The sequence below is a fragment of the Nothoprocta perdicaria genome, unplaced genomic scaffold (genome assembly GCF_003342845.1).
Source record: "Nothoprocta perdicaria isolate Ctin4 unplaced genomic scaffold, notPer1 scaffold_121, whole genome shotgun sequence".
In the NCBI taxonomy this organism is placed as follows: Eukaryota; Metazoa; Chordata; class Aves; order Tinamiformes; family Tinamidae; genus Nothoprocta; species Nothoprocta perdicaria.
The window spans coordinates 1505107-1526710 of record NW_020454328.1 but is presented as its reverse complement, the minus strand read 5'-3'; the positions used below and the strand labels follow the sequence as shown (position 1 = coordinate 1526710).

The following is a 21604-nucleotide window of genomic DNA, read 5'->3' as shown; positions in this document are numbered from 1 at the left end:
CCCCGCTGTGGGGTGGCCGTGCGCGGCCGGAGCCCGACGGCGCGGGCGCACGGTGGAGCCCCCCCGGGAGGCGCGCTGCGAGCCCCGCCGCCCCCGCCGCCACCATGAACAAGCTCTACATCGGGAACCTCAACGAGAGCGTCACCCCCGCCGACTTGGAGAAAGTCTTCGCGGAGCATCAGATCTCCTTCAGCGGGCCCTTCCTCGTCAAGTCCGGCTATGCCTTCGTGGACTGCCCCGACGAGCAGTGGGCCATGAAGGCCATCGAAACTTTCTCGGGTGAGCGCCCCCGCCTCCCCGCGGCCTCCCGCCTTTTTTTTATATATATATTTTTTCCCTTTCCCCCCTCCTCAATTCCCCGGGGCGCGGGCTGAGCCCCCCCGGGCCGCATCCTGCGGCCGGGCGGGACGGGAATGGCGGGGAGGGGGGTGCCCCGACGGCGCTTGCATCAGCGAGGGGCCCCGCGGGGCGGGGGGGCGGCGACACTTCCCCCCACCCCAAAAAGCCGCGAGGGGAAGTGGGGGGGCGGGGGGCGCTGCCCCCCTCCCCGCCGGGCGCCCCCGGGGCGGCTCCCGCCCCGCCGGGGCCGGCGCGGGGGTCCCGGGCGCTGGGCCGGGACTTTGGCCATTTTGATTCGAAACGGGCTCTTCCCGGGGCATGTGATGCGCGGGGAGCGCGAAGGTCGCCATGCTGCTCGCGGCGGGAGGAAGAGCTGCCCGGGAAGCCGCTCGGTTTTGAAATTTTCGGTTTTTTTTTTTTTTCCCCTTTTTTTTTTTTTTTCTTTTTTTTCCTTTTCCCCCCCTCTCTCTGTGGCCCCCGCCCACCTCTCCCGCCAAGCGCTTTCCATCTCCCGTCCTCCCCGCTTCCCCCCCATCCCAAATAACCCCGCTGTGAAGCATCGCCTCCCCCTCCCTCCCCTCCCCATTTTAAAGAAAAAAACATCGCAGGAAACAATTTTGTTAACAATTTGCACCCTTTTCATGGAGGGGGGAAAAAAAGAGGAGAAAAATAAAATAAAAAAGGAATCCCACCAAAGGAGTTTCCGCGGGAATTGGGCACGAGGCGGTAAATAAAGGCCGCAAATTTTGGTCTCCAGACACGATTCCCTCTTTTCCCCCCTGCTGAAAGGCGAGCATTGGGAAGGAAGGAATTGAATATTCCTAAAGAAGCTTGGGCAGGCAGGGAAGGCCCCGCACGCCCCGCCTGAAGCCAGGGGACAGGGAATGCGATGCACTTGTGAGGGAATCGTCGAAGGTTATTTGTGTGCACTGGGTCGAAACGCGGGGTTTCACGTGAGTGTTACCCAGGGTTTCTTTTTGTGTTTCTTCTTTTTTTCTTTTTTTCCTTTTTTTTTTCATTTTTCTTTTCTCTTTTGACCACTCCACCCACACTGTAAAAAAACAGCCACATTTTGTTTTTAGGGAAAGTGGAGCTTCATGGAAAGCAGCTAGAGATTGAACATTCAGTACCTAAAAAGCAAAGGTAATGCAGTGTTTTATTTTGTGTGTTTTATTTTGTGTTTTCTTTTCCTTTTCTTTTTTTTTTCTTTTCTGCTGTGAGTGAGGAGGGGAAAAAAAAAGAAAAAAAAAGACTGTAAGAGACAAAAAAAAAAAAAAAATCCACAAATATGTGCATGTGAAATGAGACATTTTGGCAATTCATCTCCTGACCTGTCCTGGGCGAGGTGGGAGTGGGATTGGATGTTTAATTTCCTTCCTATTTTTTAAAAAAATAAATAAATAAGAGAAGAAGGCAAGTTAACTTGGAGCAAGTTGGAGCGGGCCGAGAGGACAGGCCCGCGGGCGATGCCCGGCCGCAGCGCGCCGGCCTCCCGATCCCAAACTTGTGCTCCGCGCGCGGCTCCCTGCCTTGCCCGGCTCCTTGCCGGGAAGCAGCGGCCTTTTGTTTCCCACTGGGTATTTAAAAAAAAAAATTTAAAAATTTAAAAAATTAAAAAAAAAAAATTTAAAAAGAGTGGGGGGGAAGAGGGTGGGGGATGTAATGGTGGGGTGGGGGTTTGGGCTGCACACCGGCTCCCGTGTTGTCTCCTTGGGCTCGCTCCGTGCCCGGCTCCGGCCTCTCCCGGCTCCGGCCTCGCGGTGCTCTTGGCCCTTTGTTGTGCAGCGCGTGCTTTGGGGAGGCGGGGGGTGGCTGCTGTTTGGGGCAGAAACCCTGAAAACCAGCAATGGGGGTGGAAGGGGGGGGAGAAGAGGGGGCGCTTTCCACCTCCATGGGGAGGTGGGAAGCGGGAGCCCGCCGAGCGGCGGAGAGGCCACCGGAGCCGAGCGCTCCGTGTTGGATCGCGCGGGCCGGGACCCACGGGCTCCACGTGACCAGGAGGCCGAGGCAGCCCCGGCGCCCGCGGCCTCATCCCTTCGCCGCCGAGATCCCCACGGTGGCGGATCCCTGTTCCCGGCACGGGCCGGGCCTCCCGCCAGGCCTCGGCCTTTAAAACTTTGCCCCCAAATCTCTCCGTTTCCCAAGATTTCCTTTTTTTTTTTTTTTCTTGAGGGGGGGGCTGTAGGAATGCCGGCACCTCGTGGTTTGTCCYAAAGCCCTCCAAGCCGTCCCCAAAACTAGGAGTTCTGGGACCCATCGGGGCGGGTTTGTCCGCAGCGGCCATCCCGATGCCCGGGAGCCGAAGGCAGCCACAAGGACGGGATTCCAGCCGGAAAAAGCCCCCCCCCCTTCCCGCTCCCCATCGCCCGGTTCCATAATCAATAGCCTGGGCCCCAGCGAGGCGATTTCCCGGCGCTTCCTGCTCCGCCACCCTTGCTTTCCTCCCCGCGCCGTGGTGGGAAGCGGGGAAGTGCCTCCAAACGCGTTTGCAGGCTGACAAGGAATATTTCCCTCCGCCTCAAACTCCACAAAAACCCCTGCAAAAACAGGCCCCGGGTTACCCCCCTTGCAGCCCAAACTTTATCCCGTCTGGAAGCAAAGCTAGAGGTGACCGGCGTGGTTTTAGGGAGAAATGGCAGGAATTGGGTCCAGTTGTTCAGTTGCAGGGGGGAGAGTCTTTAAGCTGAGCTCCGTGGCCGCCCCCAGCCCYGTCCCTCCTGCTCCCCTTGGAGCTGCCGGAGCCATTTTTGCTGGAGCCTTTGCCCGGGGGCTCCCCCTTCCCTCGGAATCCCGCCGGATCCGGGCCGGCTCCCGGGGCCTCGCTGCTCCCGTCGCCTTTAGGGGAGGCCAGTTTGGATTTCGGGGAGGATCCTGGTGGGTTTTGCAGGCCTGGGGGGGCTTTGCCTGGTGCCGGCACCACGCAGGATTGCCCCACGCCGCCCCTTCCTTTCTCCCCCTTTTCCCCCTTTTTTTTCCCCCCTTTCTGGATAAAGGAGCCAGGACAGGACTGCCTCTGTGTTGCCTTTTTTYCCCCCCCTTTCTCCCTGTCTTTAAGACTGGATTTTCCAGTTTAAAGGCGCCCAGAGCAGGAAATGGTTAATTAAGAGGAGTAAGGGCAAAATCAGATGGTTTTAGTGTGATCTGAAGCAAATGCCTCCCCACGACCTGATAGGGATTTTTTTTCCCCTTTTGATAAGTGTTGAAACGTGGAAATCAAGTTGTATTTATTTGTGTGCTTGGAGCTAATTTATAAAAATAAAAATTTGCTTGGTGGCTGTGGAGGTTCCGTTCAGAGCTGCAGATGCTYGTGGACACTAAAGCTGCTGCGGGCAGTCCTTTATGTTTGGTTTTTGGTTTGCTCGTTTTTGCAACCTCGGTAGCAAAATGACTTGTTGTAATTGTTTGGGTGGTYCCCAAAATCTTGCTTGTCCCCGATGCCATCGTAGAAGTGAATGAAACAAAATAAAGTGTGTTAACATTGCGGTGGAGCGAGCGCTGRCTGCGCCAAACTTGGGAATTGTTTAATCGCAGGGATTCTTCAAATAACACTTAAAGCTGCAAATTATGTTAATGATTATAGGGAACCTTTTTAAATAAATACTTTAGAAATATTTGACTCTAAAGAAAAGGCACCGCTGGTAAGACGGCACTTTGTTCTTTGCGGTGAATCCTTCAGAAACTCTCAGTTTTAAAGTTTGGTTGGATTTTTGTTTTTATTTTTATTTTTGTGAGTGTCTYATTGCTGTTTTGAAACTATTTTTTTCCTGCAACTTTGCTGATCCGACAACAAAAAAAAGGCAAACCTAAGTCTGTGTGTGAATATTTATATATATAAAAAAAATAATTTTCAAAYCAGAAAATTGTTACAGGCTTTATTCTCCAGAGGGCAAAAGAAGGAAAGATACCTTAAAAATAAGTTCAACTTCTCCTCCTTAAGATTAAGAGTTGGTCTGGGGAGGGGGTCAGGTCTCTGTGCCACTGAAAAGCCCTGAGCAGATAGCATTAAAAAGAAAGAATGAATGAATGAATAAAGGAGGAGGGGTGAAAGGGGAAGGAGGGGAAAAAAAAAAAAAAAAGTGAATCCATCAGGCAGACATTCCAAATATGAGGAATGTGGAAGTGAGTCGACCAGAGAGAATGAGACCAAGTAATTGGGGGGGAAACGGAGAGTTTGGCTGATAACAGCCAATATGCCTAAAACTAAARGGATTTGTGCAGGGCATTTTTTAAAGCCGAGGCGATTCATGACCAACATGTGTGTTTAAAGAGTCAGTGAACTCCCGAGCAGGAGTGGGAATTACTTTATGTTATTAATTACAAGAAGATTTAGTGAAGCGTATAGAGAATTGGGTGGATAAATCTTGAATTGACATTTGATTTTTTTCTTTCAGGGTTTGTTTCAAATTAAGGTGGTTGCCCACTAGAGAAATGCTCTTTTGTGTGTGTAGAATCACGGGGTTAATTATTCGAAACGAAATATTTAAAAACTTTTAGTAATGGCCAGTGCAAATGCTTTGTTCTTAAGTATTCATTTGAAACTATGCTTTCCTACCTGGAATTCTGTGAATCCTGTCAAAATTGAACCTAAAAAAATGCAGTGGTTTTTATTTGTGTAAAAGAAAGATACTATCTCAAAAGCTGGGACGAAATGTGTTTTTAAGCCATGCTTAAGGTCACTCACTTCCCTTAGAACAGGTCTGTTTTAGAGGTTACAGTAGCATTTTAAAAACAGCAACATTTTAATTTACAGCAACCTTTGAAGCAGCAGCATGGGCTGAATGCTGCTTTCTGAGAATTCCGAGTTTAAGGTGATTTCGTTTGTTGTCATCGTTTTGATAACAAAGAAGTCGGTATCTCAAGACTTCTTTGGGAACTTAGTCCAGCGCTTAGCTAGAAGGCAGCGTTTTAGTACTTAAGGCAGTACTAAGAAGGCAGTATTTTACACCCCTGAGAACTGGGGAAATTTGCAAATTAATGCGTTTTGACACGCTCCTGTTGGGGGAAACAAAAAGTTAATAATAATTTGTCATTTTTTCCATCTTCCACTGGGGAGTGTTTCATCGAGGGGGTGTAAAACTGAGACCCCCTGCCCCGTTTTAATAAACCTGGGGGAGAAGGAATGAACACACCGAGGTGCAGCGGCTCTCCACRTTTGGTCTCCTCCTTCCCAAGCAGCACCTGTAGCTTCAAAACTGGCTAGAGAAGCTGCAAGCAGGGTGCAATTTTTCACCCATGGAAGATGCCCTATGGATGCTTTTTGCGCTGAGCTTGGYGATTCTTAACGGAGACAGAAAAATGGGATTTCCCTGGCTTTCRAGTGGCCCCTGCCATTGCCAGGGCGCTTCCCCGCTTTCTTTATGCCTTTGGGGTTTAGCAGCGAGCAAACAAAGCCCGCGATAGGGATAAGGGAAGGGAGGTTAAAGTACTCGCTTTGCAAAGCGAGCCCCTTTTTTTAGGGTTTAGGAACGGGCGAGGCTTCTGCCCACCGCCGCCCCCAGCGCCGGCGCCGTTAATGTTTTCCAGAGTTGCCGGTAGGGTCTGGGAGAGTTCAGGAAGTGCCGGAGCTGCCCGGGGTTACCCAGGGCTGTGCCGCTCGAGGGGGAGGCGAGGGGCTCCCAGCCCCTTTCCCCCCTTCCCGCTGATTCAGTCGTGTTTAATTTGCACCCTTGCTTGCACCCCGAGAGCCGCCCGAGTTTTAAGTGCAAACGTTGCTGCTTGAGGTACCTGGGGGCGTTTGGAGGCTCCACGGAGGCTCCTGCTGCTCCGTTCATCCACGGGCCCCGWTCTGCTGTGGCCACTGAGGGCTTCCTGGATGCCCAGCCCATAAGGCTAAGCCCAGGGATGAGGGGGGAAAAAGGCGGGCTGGGAGGCGTGCAGCGCGCTGCATTGTCCCTGGCTAGCGGGTGCAAGCCTCTCTGCGCCTTTCTGCGCTTATTTTGCCCCGTTTAGAGCTTGTGAATGTCCAGGGAGTCTTCTGCATCAGGCTGAAAAGTGCCCTTGCCCAGCCAAGTTTGTGCCATTTAAAAAGAATATCGGAGCACAGGCAGAAAGGGGGAAGGAATCCCGTCCTTGGGAACGCATCTCCAGCCCTTTTCCAGAGTGAGCCCGGGTGCTCAGACCCAGGAGAGCTGCTTTCCGTGTGCTTTCCGTGTGCTTTCCCGCGCGTGCAGGGAAAGGGCTGCAATGCTGCTCCAAACGCCTCGAGCTGAACGCGGCTCCTGGTTTTACGCAGTGTGGTAGTGTCCTGGCGAAGGGAACGTTTGTCTCTGCTGGGAAGTCGGGGTAAGATGTTATTTTAAGCTGATTTTCCTAAAGCCCGCCTGCGTTTCCTTGCGCTGGCGGAGTAGCAGCTGGTGGATGGTCGCAGGAAGCGGTTCCTCCACGCGGTGGATCCCGCAGAGCATCCCGAAGCGGGACGAGAGGTCTTGGCAGGTTGGAGCAGCTTGGCTCCGCGGGACGCGGCTTCCCGAAGCCCCTGGAGCAGATTCCCGTGGCTTGGCAGCGCTCCGCGCTCCAACGTGCTGGTGCCGCTTGGGATGCGGCATTTTTGGGATGCGGCATTTTTGGGATGCGGCATTTTKGGGATGCCTGGCACATGGCGGGATGCCCCTTTCTGGCTCTTCCCGCTCCGGCATCCCTTGCAGGGAGCTCCCCCAGCGGGACTTGTAACCAAATCCCGACTGCAGCAGAGGTTTGAGGTCTTGCGTAGAGACACGTGCGGGAGAAATCGGAATGGCCAGTGTGGGAGACGGGGCAAAATCAGCCAAAATCGGGTCAGCGGTGGAGCAACTTGCTCGGAACAACTTGCTCTTCCTCCTCCTCGGGCTGGAGCATCCCGCAGGCAGTGGCACGGGAGCATCCTTGGGCTGAGCCGAGTTCCCGGCGCGYGAGAGCGGAGCAGCCCGAGCCGCGCTCCAGAAAACGGGAAAATAAACAAGGATCTGTGTGTCTGCCTGTCTCAGAGGAGCGCTCCCGATCCTGCAGGAAATGGGTCATTTATTTTATTGTAACTGACACTTGCGAGCCCTGACATGGTCAGAGCTGAAATTTCACACTTTTCTGGCTACTGGAATTGTCTGGTCCGGACGGAGAGAACCAGTTGAAGGGGATAAAACATAACCCGGGCGGATGCGGGGCCRAACGGGATCCGCGCTCCGCGTTGAGGAGGAATCCGCCCGGCGGCGTTTAAAGCGCTCCGAAGGCAGCGCCGTTGGAATGAAAGCAGCGGCAGAGCGGAGCCCCGGGAAGGGCTCGGAGCTGGCAGGGCTCCATGGAGAGCGGAGCCCGCGGTGCCGGGGGTGCTGCGCAGTGTAAGCAGCCCTCGGGATGAGGGCAAAAGATGGATTTTGCAAAAACRGAGGTGGTTTTGGATGCCGCCGAAGGTCCTGCTGCCGGTTCCCTGCAGAGATCCTGTGGGAACTGCATGTGCTGCTGGAGTGTTGGAGACGGGAGAATTAGGATCTAAATCCAGGGAGAGGCGGGAAATGGGTGCTTAGAGTCAAGTGTCCACCCACAGTTGGAGCCAAATTTTCTGACGTGCCTTTAAGAGTGGCTAAAAGTGGCATTTTCTGATGTGCTGATYGCTCCTGAAAAACGTGTCTTTTGCACGTTTTTGTTTGCGGTATTCGGATACATCARTCTGGATGGGCATGGAGAAACCTCTTTTGGGGGGTCTGTACTTGTGTTTTTGTTGAGGAAAAATGTAGGGATCTGTGTGTGGAAAAGGTGGGGAATTGTGGCTCTGGATGCAGAAGAAGGGGGTTTGCAGAGAGCTACCTGCAAGGAAACGCTGTCTTTATGAGGATCCTGCAGCCCACGAGCAGTGTGTGTCTCCAGGATCTGGGAGATCCACTGAGCAAAGACCAGGGGAAAGTTGTGAGCYGCTCTCTCGGGCAGAGGCGCTTGCGGCTGCTGCGCTCTTTTACGGAGCGTTTTGTGTGCGATTTCCTGAGAAATCAGGACCCTTCGCTGAATTTGGGCTTTTCAGCCCAGATTCACGARGTTCCTAAGATGTGTTTTTAAAATTGGGACTCGTCTTTTTGAAGTTAATGGGCCTGCCTTGACGTTCGAATGTGAGCCTAAACCTACAACTTTCTGTGAATTTGTATAGTCCTTGTTGAGCGTGCGGTCGCAGCTGAGCTAATAACGCAGCAAATGCCCCCGACGTCCGTAGCCTCTTCTTGCTGAGGGGTGAGATGCAAAGAAACGGTGGGGTTTTATATTCGGTATGGACTCGAGGAGAATTTCTGGGATTTTTGTGATGCTGTGGRGCAATTGTGGAGGTTTTTCTGGGGAGCCTTTGCCCAGCACATGACGATATTTCTGCGCCGCCTCGGCTGCACATGCCTGGCCTGAATATTGGCGCAGATGCCAATTTTGTATTTGGTTTCCCCAAATAGTTGCGCGTGCAACTTTGAAAGCTGCTCTTTGAGGGTATTTGTGCCAGGAAAGAAAAAGGCTTGGCTACATGAATGTTTATGGAAGGCACACGGGAGATGGGCACGAATGTGTCTGAAGGGAATTCGCTTAGGAGGAAACCCAGATCAGCCACTTTTGTGCTGGATTTCCCTACCTGTGCATTGGATTTATTTGGTATTTGTTTGTCAGTTTGGCTCTTAATGTTACCTGGATCGAAACAGTTGCCTTTGATCTTGGAGGGCTTCTTGTCCACATGCAACCAGCACACGGGTTCAGTCTGACCGGGCTCAAAGCCTGTGTTAAATGTCTGGATGCGGCTCCCAGGGGCACGCGACTAGGCGAGCTCCTGGTTGGAGCACCCTCTCTAGTCTAAGACAGCTTGCAGGCCTTGCAGATGAAGAGAAATGCTCTGAAATGTGGTGTAAACCTACCTTAAAAGTATCAGAAAACAAAGTGGAATATATACCTTATCTCATTTGTGCTTTTATTCATGTGTTCTGCATAACGCCAAGGTTGGAGATAAATTCATTTGGAGTTGGAAGTGCTTCCTGGTGGACACTGGTGGACAGCAGTGTCCTGTTGGACACCCGTTGGACACTTGTGGGTGATGTTGTCTGTTCCCTTGCCCMGATGCATCACGTTCCAGTAAGGGTTTGTTATTGGGATGCTGGTTGTGGGCATCTGCAGAGCTTAGGTGGCCACACATCACTTGGTCACTTGGTTTGGGGGCATGTCCACGGCATCAGACAACGTCTTGCCAGCAAAGTAGAACGGAAAGATCRTGCAAAGTGGACACGTTGTCTAAAACTCACCCATCTTTCCTCTTTCTTATTTACTGTTAAATTTGTCCTGTCCCCRAAGACTTGATCTGTTGACTCTCACCAGAGCTATCTGCAGAAGTCGAGGAGCTGAGGAGACTGTTTCTGTRGGCAGGATGAGGATAAAGGTTCTTATCAGAGATGTCGCTGAGATTTCGTGCATTTTTGAAGCATTGACTGCTCTCAGAGGCCATCGCTTAGCTGGGTCGATGCGACCTAAGTTCCATGCCAGGGCCAAGTGACTCCCCGTTCCCCATCCATATGTGACCAGAGGGGAAAAGGATGAATGGAAAAGCAGCGGAGCAGGTTGGTAGAGGAGGGAATATGAGGGAGAACATCTTTCTTTGGGATTTTAGGGATCACCTTGTCCCTTCCGTCTGCATCCACGATGCAGCACTCTTTTAAAGGAATTCTCCGAGGCTTTCAAAGGGACACGTGTGGACAACTCCTYGTTCCTGGAAAAACCTCATCAATTATTAGGCGTGATTCTCCGCATGCAAAGCGGTTCCGAAAGAGGGGTAAYGGGCAGAAACCAATTAAACAGATTTATGAGTCCAGAACCAAATTGTGCTAGCTGGGTTGATGGATGGAAGGGATTAATCACGTTGTGCTGGCGTGCTGGAGATAATTACTAGCCCCGGCAAGTAGATCCGCGCACGATTCCCGTGTCAAGGATGTGCCCGTATTTCTCCGTGCAACTCGTGATTGGGTCCGATTATCCTGCGGCCGCTTTAATCTAGTCATTAAATGTCTTTGCACCTTTCTTCCTCGCCTTCTTTCTCTCCTTCCACCCTCAAAGCTCTTTCTCGCACCGCCCTGCGCTCTGGGTGCTGGATCGCTTCTCAGCAGAGGGATTGGAAACTGTTTCCCCTTCCCGGTTAMATTCCTGCTGGATACTGCTCAACTGTAGCGTGTTTTGGGGCGGTTTTTTAGGGTTCTGCATGGAAGGGTTTTCTCCCTTCCTGGGGTGCGCGGCTGCTGCCCGTTGTGGCACCGGAGCCGTCGTCCCGTCGAGGTGGCCGGTGACAGGGACGCGGCGGCCAGGAGAGGGCAGTGAYGGCCTTAAATCCGGCAACGCTGAATTCCGCGGAGGAAAAGATCGGGAATGTGGGGGGTTCCCTCCAACACCCTCCGCACCGCGGCCCRTCGGGCTCCTCGCGGAGCCGGAACCCGCCTCGCCGCTGATCCCGGCCACGAAGGCTGGGAAAGCTGCAGTGGGATCTGTTGTCCCTTGGTGAGGAGCCGGGATGGGATTGCAGGTACCTGAGCTCCAGCTGGCGCCAGCGAGGACCGGCTTGGGCCGATTCCGCCTCCACAGGGTCCGTCCCGGTGGCAGAACCCGCTCCTGGTGTCTTGTCCTTGTGCAAGGAACAGGAATAGGAGCTTGCCCGGTGCTTGGGTTTGGAGCGGGATCCAGCTTGGGAGCTCCTTAATGCAGCTGGARAGGAGGGAATTGGGACGTCCCCTCCTTTGTTGGGGCTTCCGCTCTCTTGCCGCTGCTGGGAGCGCTGGAGATATTCCTGCTGCGTGGAGCTGCAGGCGGATCGCGAGCCAAGCAGTTTATAAGGGAAAAGCGAGCAATTTCAGCCCCAACTTTCCCTCCGAGTCCCCCTGGCAACGTTTGTGTCTTAGCAACCACATTTTCCTATTTAAAAATGTTTAAAACGTTAAAAAACAACAACAACAACAACAACATCACATTAAGCACGGGATTAAGTGCTTTCCTGAATCAAAGCCTAACTAGATAAATGAAAAGCTGTTAATTGAATCAGGGATGCACTGTGTTTTCAGCCCCCCAATTTGCATAACATTTGCATGCGATTGAAAAGCCGTCATTAATGTCGTTTACTTCTAGTAGGTCCCCCAATGTCCCTGGATCGGGCCTGCCGAGTTGGAAGCCGTCCTCCTCCGGCCCTGAGGAATTCCCTAAATTGCTGCTTCCGCCCTCGCTGGGACTTGGCCCAAATTGGCTCGTGGGTCGGGGCTGGGGGTTGCCCGCCGCTCGGCTCGCCAGGCTCGCTCCTTTTCCCTTAAATCCCGGTCGTCTTGGGAAGCAGGCGGCAGGGATGGAGAGGGCCCTTGGTGCTGGGCGCGAGGTGCGCTCCGTGGCTGCGTCCTTATCCGCCGCCGGAGGGGAGCGGGAATTGGGGCAGCCCCGGGCTGGGCRGCAGCTCCACGGCGCGCGGGGCTGGGAGCGTCTGCAGCTCCCAAGGGAACAGGGGCTGGGGGCTGAGCCGCCCGGAGCGCCTCTCCTGCCTTGCTCCACCTTTCCGAGCGGGCGACAAGTGCCGCATCCTCCTGGAATCCCTCTCGGAATCCGGCAGCKTCGGGAAACCTCATCCGGGGGGTTGTTGGGAGCCTTTGGAGGGACTGGGGGATGTGAGCACTTAAATGGGCTGCGTGTTTCAGAGGAGGCTCTTGGGCGGGCGCTTTTACCCGAAGCGAATCGGGAGGAATCCCTTTGCCGGGAGGAATCCCTTTGCCGGGAGGAATCCCTCTGCCGCCAGCAGGAATCCCAAATTCCGACCGTCTGGGCYGGCCCCGCTGCCCGTCGGCACTGGRTTGTCCAGRCCGTAGCAGCGCCGCGCTCGCTCCCCACCGCGTCCTGGCTGCGCTCGCATGGATCCGACCTTCCCTGGAAGTCTCTGCTCCGGGCGGATCGTGTGGGAGCGCAATCCCGCGGGGAGAGGCGGGAGGCTCTTCCCGGGCCTCGCCGAGGCTCCCGGCGCCGGCGGGGTCTCCGTTGCCCCTCAGCTGTCGCGTGCAGCTGCTGGAGCTGGGAATGGCACCGGCGAGCTCGGATCCGCATCGGAATCGGAAAGTTTTTTTTTTTTTTAAAAAAAGGAGCATCTATTTTGGGAGAAGGGAGGTGGAGAAGAAGCAAAAGCACAAGCATAGGGGTAGGCTGGTGGGGGGTGTTTTTTTCCCTGCTGGATTTTCCTGGGATGCAAGCGGGAGGGAGGCTGCGTGCAAGCAGGGTGGCCTCCCTGCTTCCCAATCCTTGCGTTTAACCTGGACAAACTCTTCCTGCTTCCATGGCTGGGGCCGCGTCGAGGCTCGAGGCGGCGCGGGAGAGCCCAGGGAAGGGGCTCGTCGTGGCACAGCCCCGCGAAGCCCCCYGTGGATGCGGGTGTCCCCCGGCGCTCCGCGGCAAGGCAGGAGCGAGGGCCGGGCGTCACGTGCCGAAAGCCATCGGATACCCCGGGAGCACGTGGAAACGCGGAGCTTGCTTGGCTACGTCAACGTGAAAAAATCCAGTGCGAGACAGCTGTAGTTTTGACACCAAATTTGGGTTTGAATCGCTTTTCATTTATTTCAGGAGCCGGAAAATCCAAATCAGAAACATCCCGCCCCAGCTGCGATGGGAGGTAAGAGGAGCAGCCCCGAGCACTTGCTGCGGAGGAGCGTAGATCAGAACTAAGGGCTAATTCCCATGCAGCTTTCTGGACTTGGCAAAAAAGTAGATTTCTCCTCTTCCTTGTTGTTAATTGGAAGTAATTATAGTAGATCTGTTTAGCTTAGTCCTCTCCATTGACAGGAGCAAATTCTACTGATGTGAGCAGTGTAAATACTGCTAAAAAAAAAGAAATTATACGATCCATCTATTGGATGAGGAATAAAATGGAACAATTGAAATAAAATAAATGCAAGGACCTTCCCCTGAGGTCCGCTTTTCCCCCCATTCCCCCTTCCCCGGCCATCCCTAGGCTCCCATGTCCTGGGGCAGCCGGATTCTCCGTTAGCCTAATTGCTTGCAAAGCCTTAATGACTAGAAAACTGCTTTTATTGATTGCTGCTGTTTCCTCGGCGTGTCCCGCTGCTCCCAGTGTGACACGGTCTCTTCTCCRTTTTCCAGGTCCTGGATGGTTTGCTAGCCCAGTATGGCACTGTGGAGAACTGCGAGCAAGGTAATAGGGACGAGGGGTGAAAAAGAAGCCAAGTTGCCCTTATTTGGCTATTTTCTACCCCGGCTGTTTTGGGGGACAGGGGCCCTCCTTGGCAGATGCCTGTTGGCATCTCCCCACAGCCGGTACCGCTCTGGCCAGCCTGGGAATGCCGGGATGCTCCCGACGGCTTCCGCCTTGGCTCCGGAGGCCGAGGTGTGAGGGCCTCCCTGGAGGCCGGCAGGGGCCGGTCTGTCTCGGCTCGGCGGATTTTATCCCGGCCTCTAATGGTGATGGGCTGAGACACGGAGGTTTAATCTGGCCCCCGGGATGTTTAATGAGAGTTCGGTTTCCAGAGGGCTCCTGGAAATGGAAGGGAGGGCTCGGAAGAGCGCCGGGGATGCTCCCTGGCTCCGGCAGGCCTTGGCTTTGGTGGCTTCCCCCTTTTATTGCCTTGGTGCTGGGCGGGATGACGCCTCGGGAGCCCCTGGGTAAGGCAGGAGGGTGGCGGACCCGGGGATGGGGCCGCGGCGCTTTGCCYGTGTTCTGATTTCCGCCTCTTTTGCCCCAAAGTGAACACGGACAGCGAGACGGCYGTGGTGAACGTCACCTACGCGAACCGGGAGCAGACCCGACAGTGAGTGACCTGCGGCCCCTTCCCTGCCCCTTAGCTATGGATGGAGTCGATTTACCCTAGAAATCCGCAGTTTGGGGTAATAAAAAGAGAGGTGGATCCCAGGGAAGATTGAAGATGTAACTTTTTATTCAAAGGAGAATCAAACCTTTATTTACACAATTTCAGGAATTAGGGCTTCAGAAAAGGTAGTAATGCRATTAAATGTCACTGGGATTGTAGTCAGGAGACAGTTGCCCATCCTTGCGGAGTGGTGGCAATAGCACGGGGAGGTTTTCGGCTCTGCGGAAGATTAGGCTTTACACTAAATGCAAATGGAAAATTAATTGGGTCTTTGCTGCCGTGTTTATTTCCCTTTCCTTTTTCGCGGAGATGAAGGGTTCTGGAAAGCTGTAAAAGGGATGGGATCAGCACTTTGCTTGGAGGGGAGCCAGGCGGAGCGCAGGCCCGGATTGATGGGTTTTTATCCGGGCGGGTTGACGTCACCGAGCCTGGCACTTGTCAAACGCGGCCGCGCCGCCGTCCGCGGGGCTCGGCGGCCGCTGCGCTCGYGGCTGCAATAACCCGGGCCAGGCGCTCCCCGCGATCTGCCCAGGCCTCGCACGTAAAGCCATGATTTTGAGGCTCRCAATCCCCGTGGAGCTCCGCGTCGGGATGGGGTCTTCCCGCCGGGGAAGCTCGGGATAGGGGAGCTGTATCCATGCGGCTCCGCTGCTGGCTTTGATGCCGGCGGCCGTCTCCAGAAGCCAGCGGCAGCAGATGAGGTTTCTGCTCGGTCAGTTGTGGGTTTCTTTTTTTCTTTTTTTTTCGCTCTTTGCAAGAGTTGAGTCGCCGGCCACTTTCCAGAGCCGGAGTTTGGGCTGTCTCCTTAGAAACCTTGGGAATGGGAGGTGCGGAGCCCCGGCGGCCGGAGCGGCCGCTTTGCCCTTGCTGCCGGCTCCATCTGCCGACAGCTCGCGACTCCTGCAGCCAGCCCCAAAACCCCTGCCGGGAGACGGATCTAAACCCCGGGAAAAAGACATAATGCAGAAGGACGCCCTGCCCCATCGCACCAGCCCTGCCCTCATCCCTTTAAAACCTGCTCGGCGGGCTGGAAAATCCTGCCGAGCCCTCGCGGGATGAGGGGAAGCGGCCCCCGACCGTTTCCCTCCGTGCTGCCCCTCCAGAGCCATCATGAAGCTCAACGGCCACCAGCTGGAGAACCACGCGCTCAAGGTGTCCTACATCCCCGACGAGCAGTCGGCGCAGGGGCCGGAGAACGGGCGGCGGGGCGGCTTCGGGGCGCGCGGCGCCCCCCGGCAGGGCTCCCCGGTCTCGGCGGGGGCGCCCGTCAAGCAGCAGCCCGTGGACATCCCGCTCCGTCTGCTGGTGCCCACGCAGTACGTGGGGGCCATCATCGGCAAGGAAGGGGCCACCATCCGCAACATCACCAAGCAGACGCAGTCCAAGTGAGTCCCTCGTCCGCTTCCCGCCCGGGCGGCTCCTGCTTTCCCCGGGGGTGCAGGATGGGCTGGAGATGACCCGCGGGGATGTCGGGGGACCGCGGTAGCCGCTGCTCCGCCTGCGGATGCTCTGCCTGGTGCCTGTCTCAGTGCCGCTTTGCGCTCGCAGGATCGACGTGCATCGCAAGGAGAACGCGGGAGCGGCGGAAAAAGCCATCAGCATCCACTCCACCCCCGAGGGCTGCTCCGCCGCCTGCAAGATGATCCTGGAGATCATGCAGAAGGAGGCGAAGGACACCAAGACGTAAGGCTGCCCCTTCCTCCGCTGCCCCTTCCTCCCATGCGCGGTCCCATCCCGGGCTGCCTTCCCAGCAGCCGCAGCTGGAGGATGCTCCGTGCGGGAGCCTGGGCTCTGCACCGGTTGGTTTGGGGGGATTGCAGTGCTGCAGAGCCCCGGGTCTTTGGCCTTAGCCRTCGTTTTTGTACCAGGCTCTCCCCTCCTGGCCACGGCGAGGGTTAACGTTGCTCTTCTCCCCTTCCTCCCTCCAGAGCTGACGAGGTGCCTCTGAAAATCTTGGCCCACAACAACTTTGTGGGGCGCCTGATCGGCAAAGAAGGGCGGAACTTGAAGAAAGTGGAGCAGGACACGGAGACGAAAATCACCATCTCATCGTAAGGCTCCTGGCGCTCGTGGTGCAAATCGGGGCGCACGCGCCTCGGCCCTGGGGTGCTGGCGGTGGCGGGCGATGGGACCGAAGCAGGTCGAGATGCTGTCAAGCTGGGGGGAACGGGCACGTGTTGTCCTTGCGGCACCGGGTCCCTACTGTGACGGTGACAGCAGCATCCGTGGTGTCCACCAGCCCGGTGTCCRCCTTCGGAAAGAGGAGGAGGAGGCGCTGGGAGGCAGGGGATGAGGGGTGGCCCTGCTGGAGTGACACTCGGTTTCGTCCCAGCTTGCAGGACTTGACTCTGTACAACCCYGAGAGGACCATCACGGTGAAGGGCTCCATCGAGAACTGCTGCAGAGCGGAGCAGGAGATCATGAAGAAAGTGCGCGAGGCCTACGAGAACGACGTGGCGGCCATGAGCGTGAGTGCGCCGGTGACGGCGGACCTGCCGGGTCTGCCCGGCTCCCGCTCCGGACGGAGCCTTCCAAGGGGATGCTCTGCTTGAAGCAGTGACGGTGTCTCTCCTCGCTCCCCCAGTTACAATCTCACCTCATCCCTGGCCTCAACCTGGCTGCCGTGGGCCTCTTCCCTGCCTCCTCCAACGCCGTGCCTCCGCCGCCGAGCAGCGTGTCCGGGGCAGCTCCCTACAGCTCCTTTATGGTAAGAGCGTGACCTGGCAGCGGGAATTGCTGCTTCCAGCTCCAGGAATCCGCAGGCTGCTCCTCGGCGTGCAGGGCTGGGTCTTCTCCACCTGGAGAGCTCTGCTGTGGATGGCGTCGTGTCCTCAGCATCCTCTGCTGGTTCCAGTCCAGCTGGATGTGCCTCCAGGCTTTGAACCTCCTGCAGAGCCCATGGAGACCCCCCTCTAAAGGGGGCAGGCCCGGATCAGTCCGGCTCCCTTGGGAGCTGTGTGGGTGTCCCCTGGGAGCTGTGTGGGTGTCCCCTGGGCGCTGTGTGGGTCTCCCTTGGGCTCAAAGGGTGACACCAGCGCGCTGTCCCCGCAGCCTCCGGAGCAGGAGACGGTGCACGTCTTCATCCCCGCGCAGGCGGTGGGTGCCATCATCGGCAAGAAGGGCCAGCACATCAAGCAGCTCTCGCGGTTCGCCAGCGCCTCCATCAAGGTAGCCTTTTCCCTGCAAGGAGCAGCCGTGCAGTTCCGCCCGCGCGTTCGGGGTCGCTTCCTCGCGCGGCACGAGCGCTCCTCCCGTGCGGAGCGGGAAGGGACAAAMCCCAACGCCGCGGCCCACGGGTGCCCACGTCCATGACCACCTCTGTCCTCCCTTCCAGATCGCGCCCCCGGAGACGCCGGACTCCAAAGTGCGCATGGTCGTCATCACGGGCCCTCCGGAAGCTCAGTTCAAGGTTGCTCCGTTGCTGTTTCTGCGGGGAATTAGGTGCCCTGCGATCCCGCTTGGCCGCTCTTCCCGGGGGAGCCCCTTTCCTTCCCAGCGGGGGATTAATGGGAAGAGCCGAACGGCTGCATCCTTCCCTGCCGCGCACCGGGAACCCCTCGACTCCGTGGCTGCATCAGTGCCCGGGCCGGCCCGAGGGCGCGTTGAGGTTGGGGATAGCGAGGCCAGGGCCGCTCGCGAGCTCGGTTTAACCCCTCGTCCCCTCCCTGCTGCAGGCRCAAGGCAGGATTTACGGGAAGCTCAAGGAGGAGAACTTCTTTGGCCCTAAGGAAGAAGTCAAGCTGGAAACGCACATCCGCGTCCCCGCCTCGGCCGCCGGGAGGGTCATCGGCAAAGGAGGCAAAACCGTAAGCGAAATCCCAGTTTGGGAAGGCCAAGGGAATTGCGGGGCTGGTCGTGCCCCCGCCAGGTGAGCGGGGACGGTGGTGACAAGGGGGCTCCGTCCCCGGCCGCAGGTCAACGAGCTGCAGAACTTGACGGCGGCCGAGGTGGTGGTCCCGCGGGACCAGACCCCCGACGAGAACGAGCAGGTCATCGTGAAGATCATCGGGCATTTCTACGCCAGCCAGGTAGGGCTGGGGGAAGCCGGGGCCGCGGGCGCCCGCCCTCGCGGATTCCCTGGTGTCTCGTAAGGGTTGTGTCCACGCAGCACCTCTCCTCCTGCTGCGTAGATGTYTGCAGGAGGGGTGGCTGCGAGGTGGCCCCTGGGCCGGCTGCCTCGGAGGTGGCTGCGGGGGGAAGGAAGGAGGATTGCTCGAGTGCGTGCGCGCACACGCGTTTACAGAGCATGACCTCCGAGTGCGGCTTCCTGAGGAAACCCGCCTGAAAAAGCGGCAGGAAGGGCTCTCCAGGAGTCACCCTGTCCACCGCCACCCCCGCCAGCAGTCGGATCCACAACACCATTCCCAGCAGGCTTCTCTTGCCTCGTTAAAACCACCAGGATGGAGATCCTGCGCCCGCTCTCCCAATGCACGGGCTGGGGCTCCCTGATTCTTTCCAGGTTCTCCAGGTTTTTCCCAACAACCAGAGTCATTTCACAGAATCCCAGAATGGTTGAGGTTGGAAGGGACCTGTAGGGATCATCCAGTCCAACCTTCCTGCTCCAGCAGGGACACCCAGAGCACAGGGCGGCATCCAGGCGGGTTTGGAGACCTCCAGAGAAGGAGACTCCACAGGCTCCCTGGGCAGCCTGTCCAGGGCTCGGGCACCCTCACAGTGCAGAAGTTCCTCCTCACCTGGAGATGGAACCTCCTGTGTTTCAGCTTATGCCCATTGCCCCTTGTCCTATCACTGGCCACCACTGGGAAGAGCTTGKCCCCTTCTTCCCTAATCCCCCCTTCATGAACTTATCCATGTTAATCAGATCCCTCTCAGCCTCCTCTTCTCCAGGCTAAACAGGCCCAACTCGCTCAGTCTCTCCTCATACGAGAGATATCCCAGTCCCTTTTCCCGCTCCCTGGGATCCAAGTGCCCCGGGAGCGGTCAAGGAGGGCTGAATGAGTCACCTCACCCGCTCTGCCCTTGTCCCCCGCAGATGGCACAGCGCAAAATCCGCGACATCCTGGCCCAGGTGAAGCAGCAGCATCAGAAGGGACAGAGCGGCCAGACACAAGCGCGGAGGAAATAAGAGCGGCAGCGCCAGCAGCATGGAAAGGGCAGCGAGCCAAGGCCGGGCTTAAGAGTGGCTGGGAATCAGTTACCGTAGACAGATGCTATTTTTTTTTTTCCCTTCACAGAATTTCGCAGAATTCTGTGATTCCCCTTAAGATTGAGATTAAAAGGCAGTCGGATTGGCTTCCACGGTCCAGCATCAAAGCGGAGCACGTGGTTGGATCCGTTTTTCCCKCTCCGGGTGCCAGAACGGCTACTTAAATGAAAACACGAGGGGCTGCCCTCTCATTTAAGTAGCCCTTGGAGGCACCGGGCTGCCCCGATGGCTCTGCCCCGCCAGCAGCACAGCCAAGGGAAACGTTCCCAGCACGCGGTGGCACCTCTGGAATTCCGCTGGATTCTTATTTGGACTTCCCTGGTTTTATTCTTTGCATTTTATTTCTTTTTTGTTTAACGAGATCCACTGCAGGCCAAAAAAAAAAAAAAGAAAACAAAATGCCCCAAACGAGCAAAAATTCCCACAGCCACGTGGGTTTGGATACCGCAGGCGCGCTGCACGGCACGACGCCTTGCAAAGCCTTAGAAACCGGGAGCGCACCCGTATTTTCCAGGACGATTTTTTTCCCTTTTTTGACTTTTTTTTTTTTTAATTTAGTTTACTTTAAAAGAATTTTTTTTACTTTAGAAGCCTATGAAATGATGATGGAAGCAGGACATGCAGCTTCAGTAGTGACYTCAGCTGCGGGCATGAGCTCCTGTCCCAGGGATGAGGAGAACTGCCCAGGGAAGGGGCGAGCGGCAGGATTTTGAGTTTCCCCCCCTCGAAGCGGGAATGATGAAGACAAAGAAAACAAGCCAAGAAACCCCTATTTAGCAGGAAACATGAGTTAATGATCATCCACTTAGTGATCAGCCGGTGGAAAGGAGCTGCGTGCAGCAGAGGGAAGGCTGGGGGCTCTCGGGAAGCCAAAGGAATTTTGGGGGGCAAAAGAGCCTCCCGGCTGCCCGGGATCCRGGTTTGGATTTGCCCCATCCTCACGCCGCAGACAGGGAAGTTTCGGCTCCAGAGCTTCCCTGGCGAGCGGCACCGTGGCTGCCTCGGTCCCCTGGAATCCGCTGGGCACGCACRTGTGCGGCTCCGGCGTTTCCCACCCGGAGCGGGTGTTTTGCACCTCAAATTCCCTCCAGCTTCTCTGCTGTAGCACGAGCACGCAGGGTTTTTTGGGAAGAAAAACAACCTTTTTTTTTTTTTTTTTTGGAAAAAAAACCACCTTTTTTATTAGTGCACTGGGAAGAAGCCAGTTCATGTCAGCTCTCCCAGGATTATTTATATTTCCCCTCTGATCTCTCCAGGTGGAGGAACAAATATTTCTGAAATATGGCACATTTTTTTAAAAGATTTTTTTTCCTTTATTTTTTCCCTAAAACCACTTGCCTTCCCTCAGCAGGAGCAGCTGTTCTCACGAGACCAAGCCAGATAAAGACGTTAAAGGAATGTAGCATGGTCACTGATTCCCGTCACTCTTAATGCGGATTTTATATTTTAGATGTATTTTGGATGCCTTGTTCTGACCACGGGCGTGGGGAGGGGACAGTAACCACCGCTGCCACCTCTTTGGCGCAGCCCATGTCTTATCTCCATGATGCAACCAGAGCCCGCTCCCATCCGGCCAAAACTCGGGAGTTTGGGAAGATGCCGCCGGGAGCCGGAGCGGTTCCGACAGCATCAGGGGCTAAAAGAGGAGGGAATTTGGGAGGGGAAACGCAAACCTGGCACTGATGATTTTTAACGTTTTCTTTTTAAAGCGGAGAGCGGGTTTCCGTCCCGGCGGCCGCGTCGTCCGAAGCGGGACGTGGCTTTTCCCGCTTGGATCGTGTGGCACCGGGCAGGCGGTTCGGGCGGTTACTGCCCCTGTGACCGTGGGGACAGCCCCGAGGTGCGGGCAAGGCCAGGAGTGCTGCGTGCTCGAGCGAACGAGAGGGAGGGGGAAAAACAGGACAAAAAAAGAAGAGAAAAGAAAAAAAAAAAAAAAGCTACCTCAAGGTATGAAGTTACCTCAGCAATTGTGTTTTTTGTTTTTCTTTTGGGGGCTTGCTGATATTTTATATAAAAGCTGATAGTCTTGAATATTTTATTTTTTTAATGAAAAGAGAAGTTAAGTTTCATAATTTCTTATGAGCCAGGAGTTATGTGCAGGTAACCAAGTGTTATGAGCTCTCTATGGAGAACGGCAGGAACTGCAGACATAGTGGAAAAGATGGCAGCAGCTTCAGGGTTGGGGTTTTTTTTTCCCTTTTCAAGGCCGTTGCAGAAATTCCACGGGGCCGCAAGAGCTGCCGAAACCCTTTGAGACCTTGGACAAATCGGAGCCCACCGC

At 55.8% G+C, this 21604-nt stretch overlaps 1 protein-coding gene across 3 annotated transcripts; it reads left to right on the top strand.

The window, feature by feature from the left end:
- Positions 1-104: 104 nt before the first annotated feature.
- IGF2BP1 (insulin like growth factor 2 mRNA binding protein 1) lies at positions 105-19242 on the top strand. Of its 3 annotated transcripts, none has more exons than XM_026054480.1 (15): positions 105-279; positions 1422-1482; positions 12895-12943; positions 13432-13483; positions 14033-14096; positions 15260-15541; positions 15705-15839; positions 16085-16207; positions 16489-16624; positions 16741-16830; positions 17181-17324; positions 17491-17565; positions 17831-17962; positions 18071-18184; positions 19150-19242. In XM_026054480.1, the coding sequence occupies exons 1-15, from the start codon at positions 105-107 to the stop codon at positions 19240-19242; spliced, it is 1725 nt and encodes a 574-aa protein (XP_025910265.1). The 3 variants fall into 3 exon arrangements, with proteins under 3 accessions (XP_025910265.1, XP_025910264.1, XP_025910266.1); XM_026054479.1 differs by having other exon boundaries at positions 16741-16863; positions 17208-17324; XM_026054481.1 differs by lacking the exons at positions 15260-15541; positions 15705-15839 and having other exon boundaries at positions 16741-16863; positions 17208-17324.
- The last annotated feature ends 2362 nt before the right edge of the window (positions 19243-21604 follow it).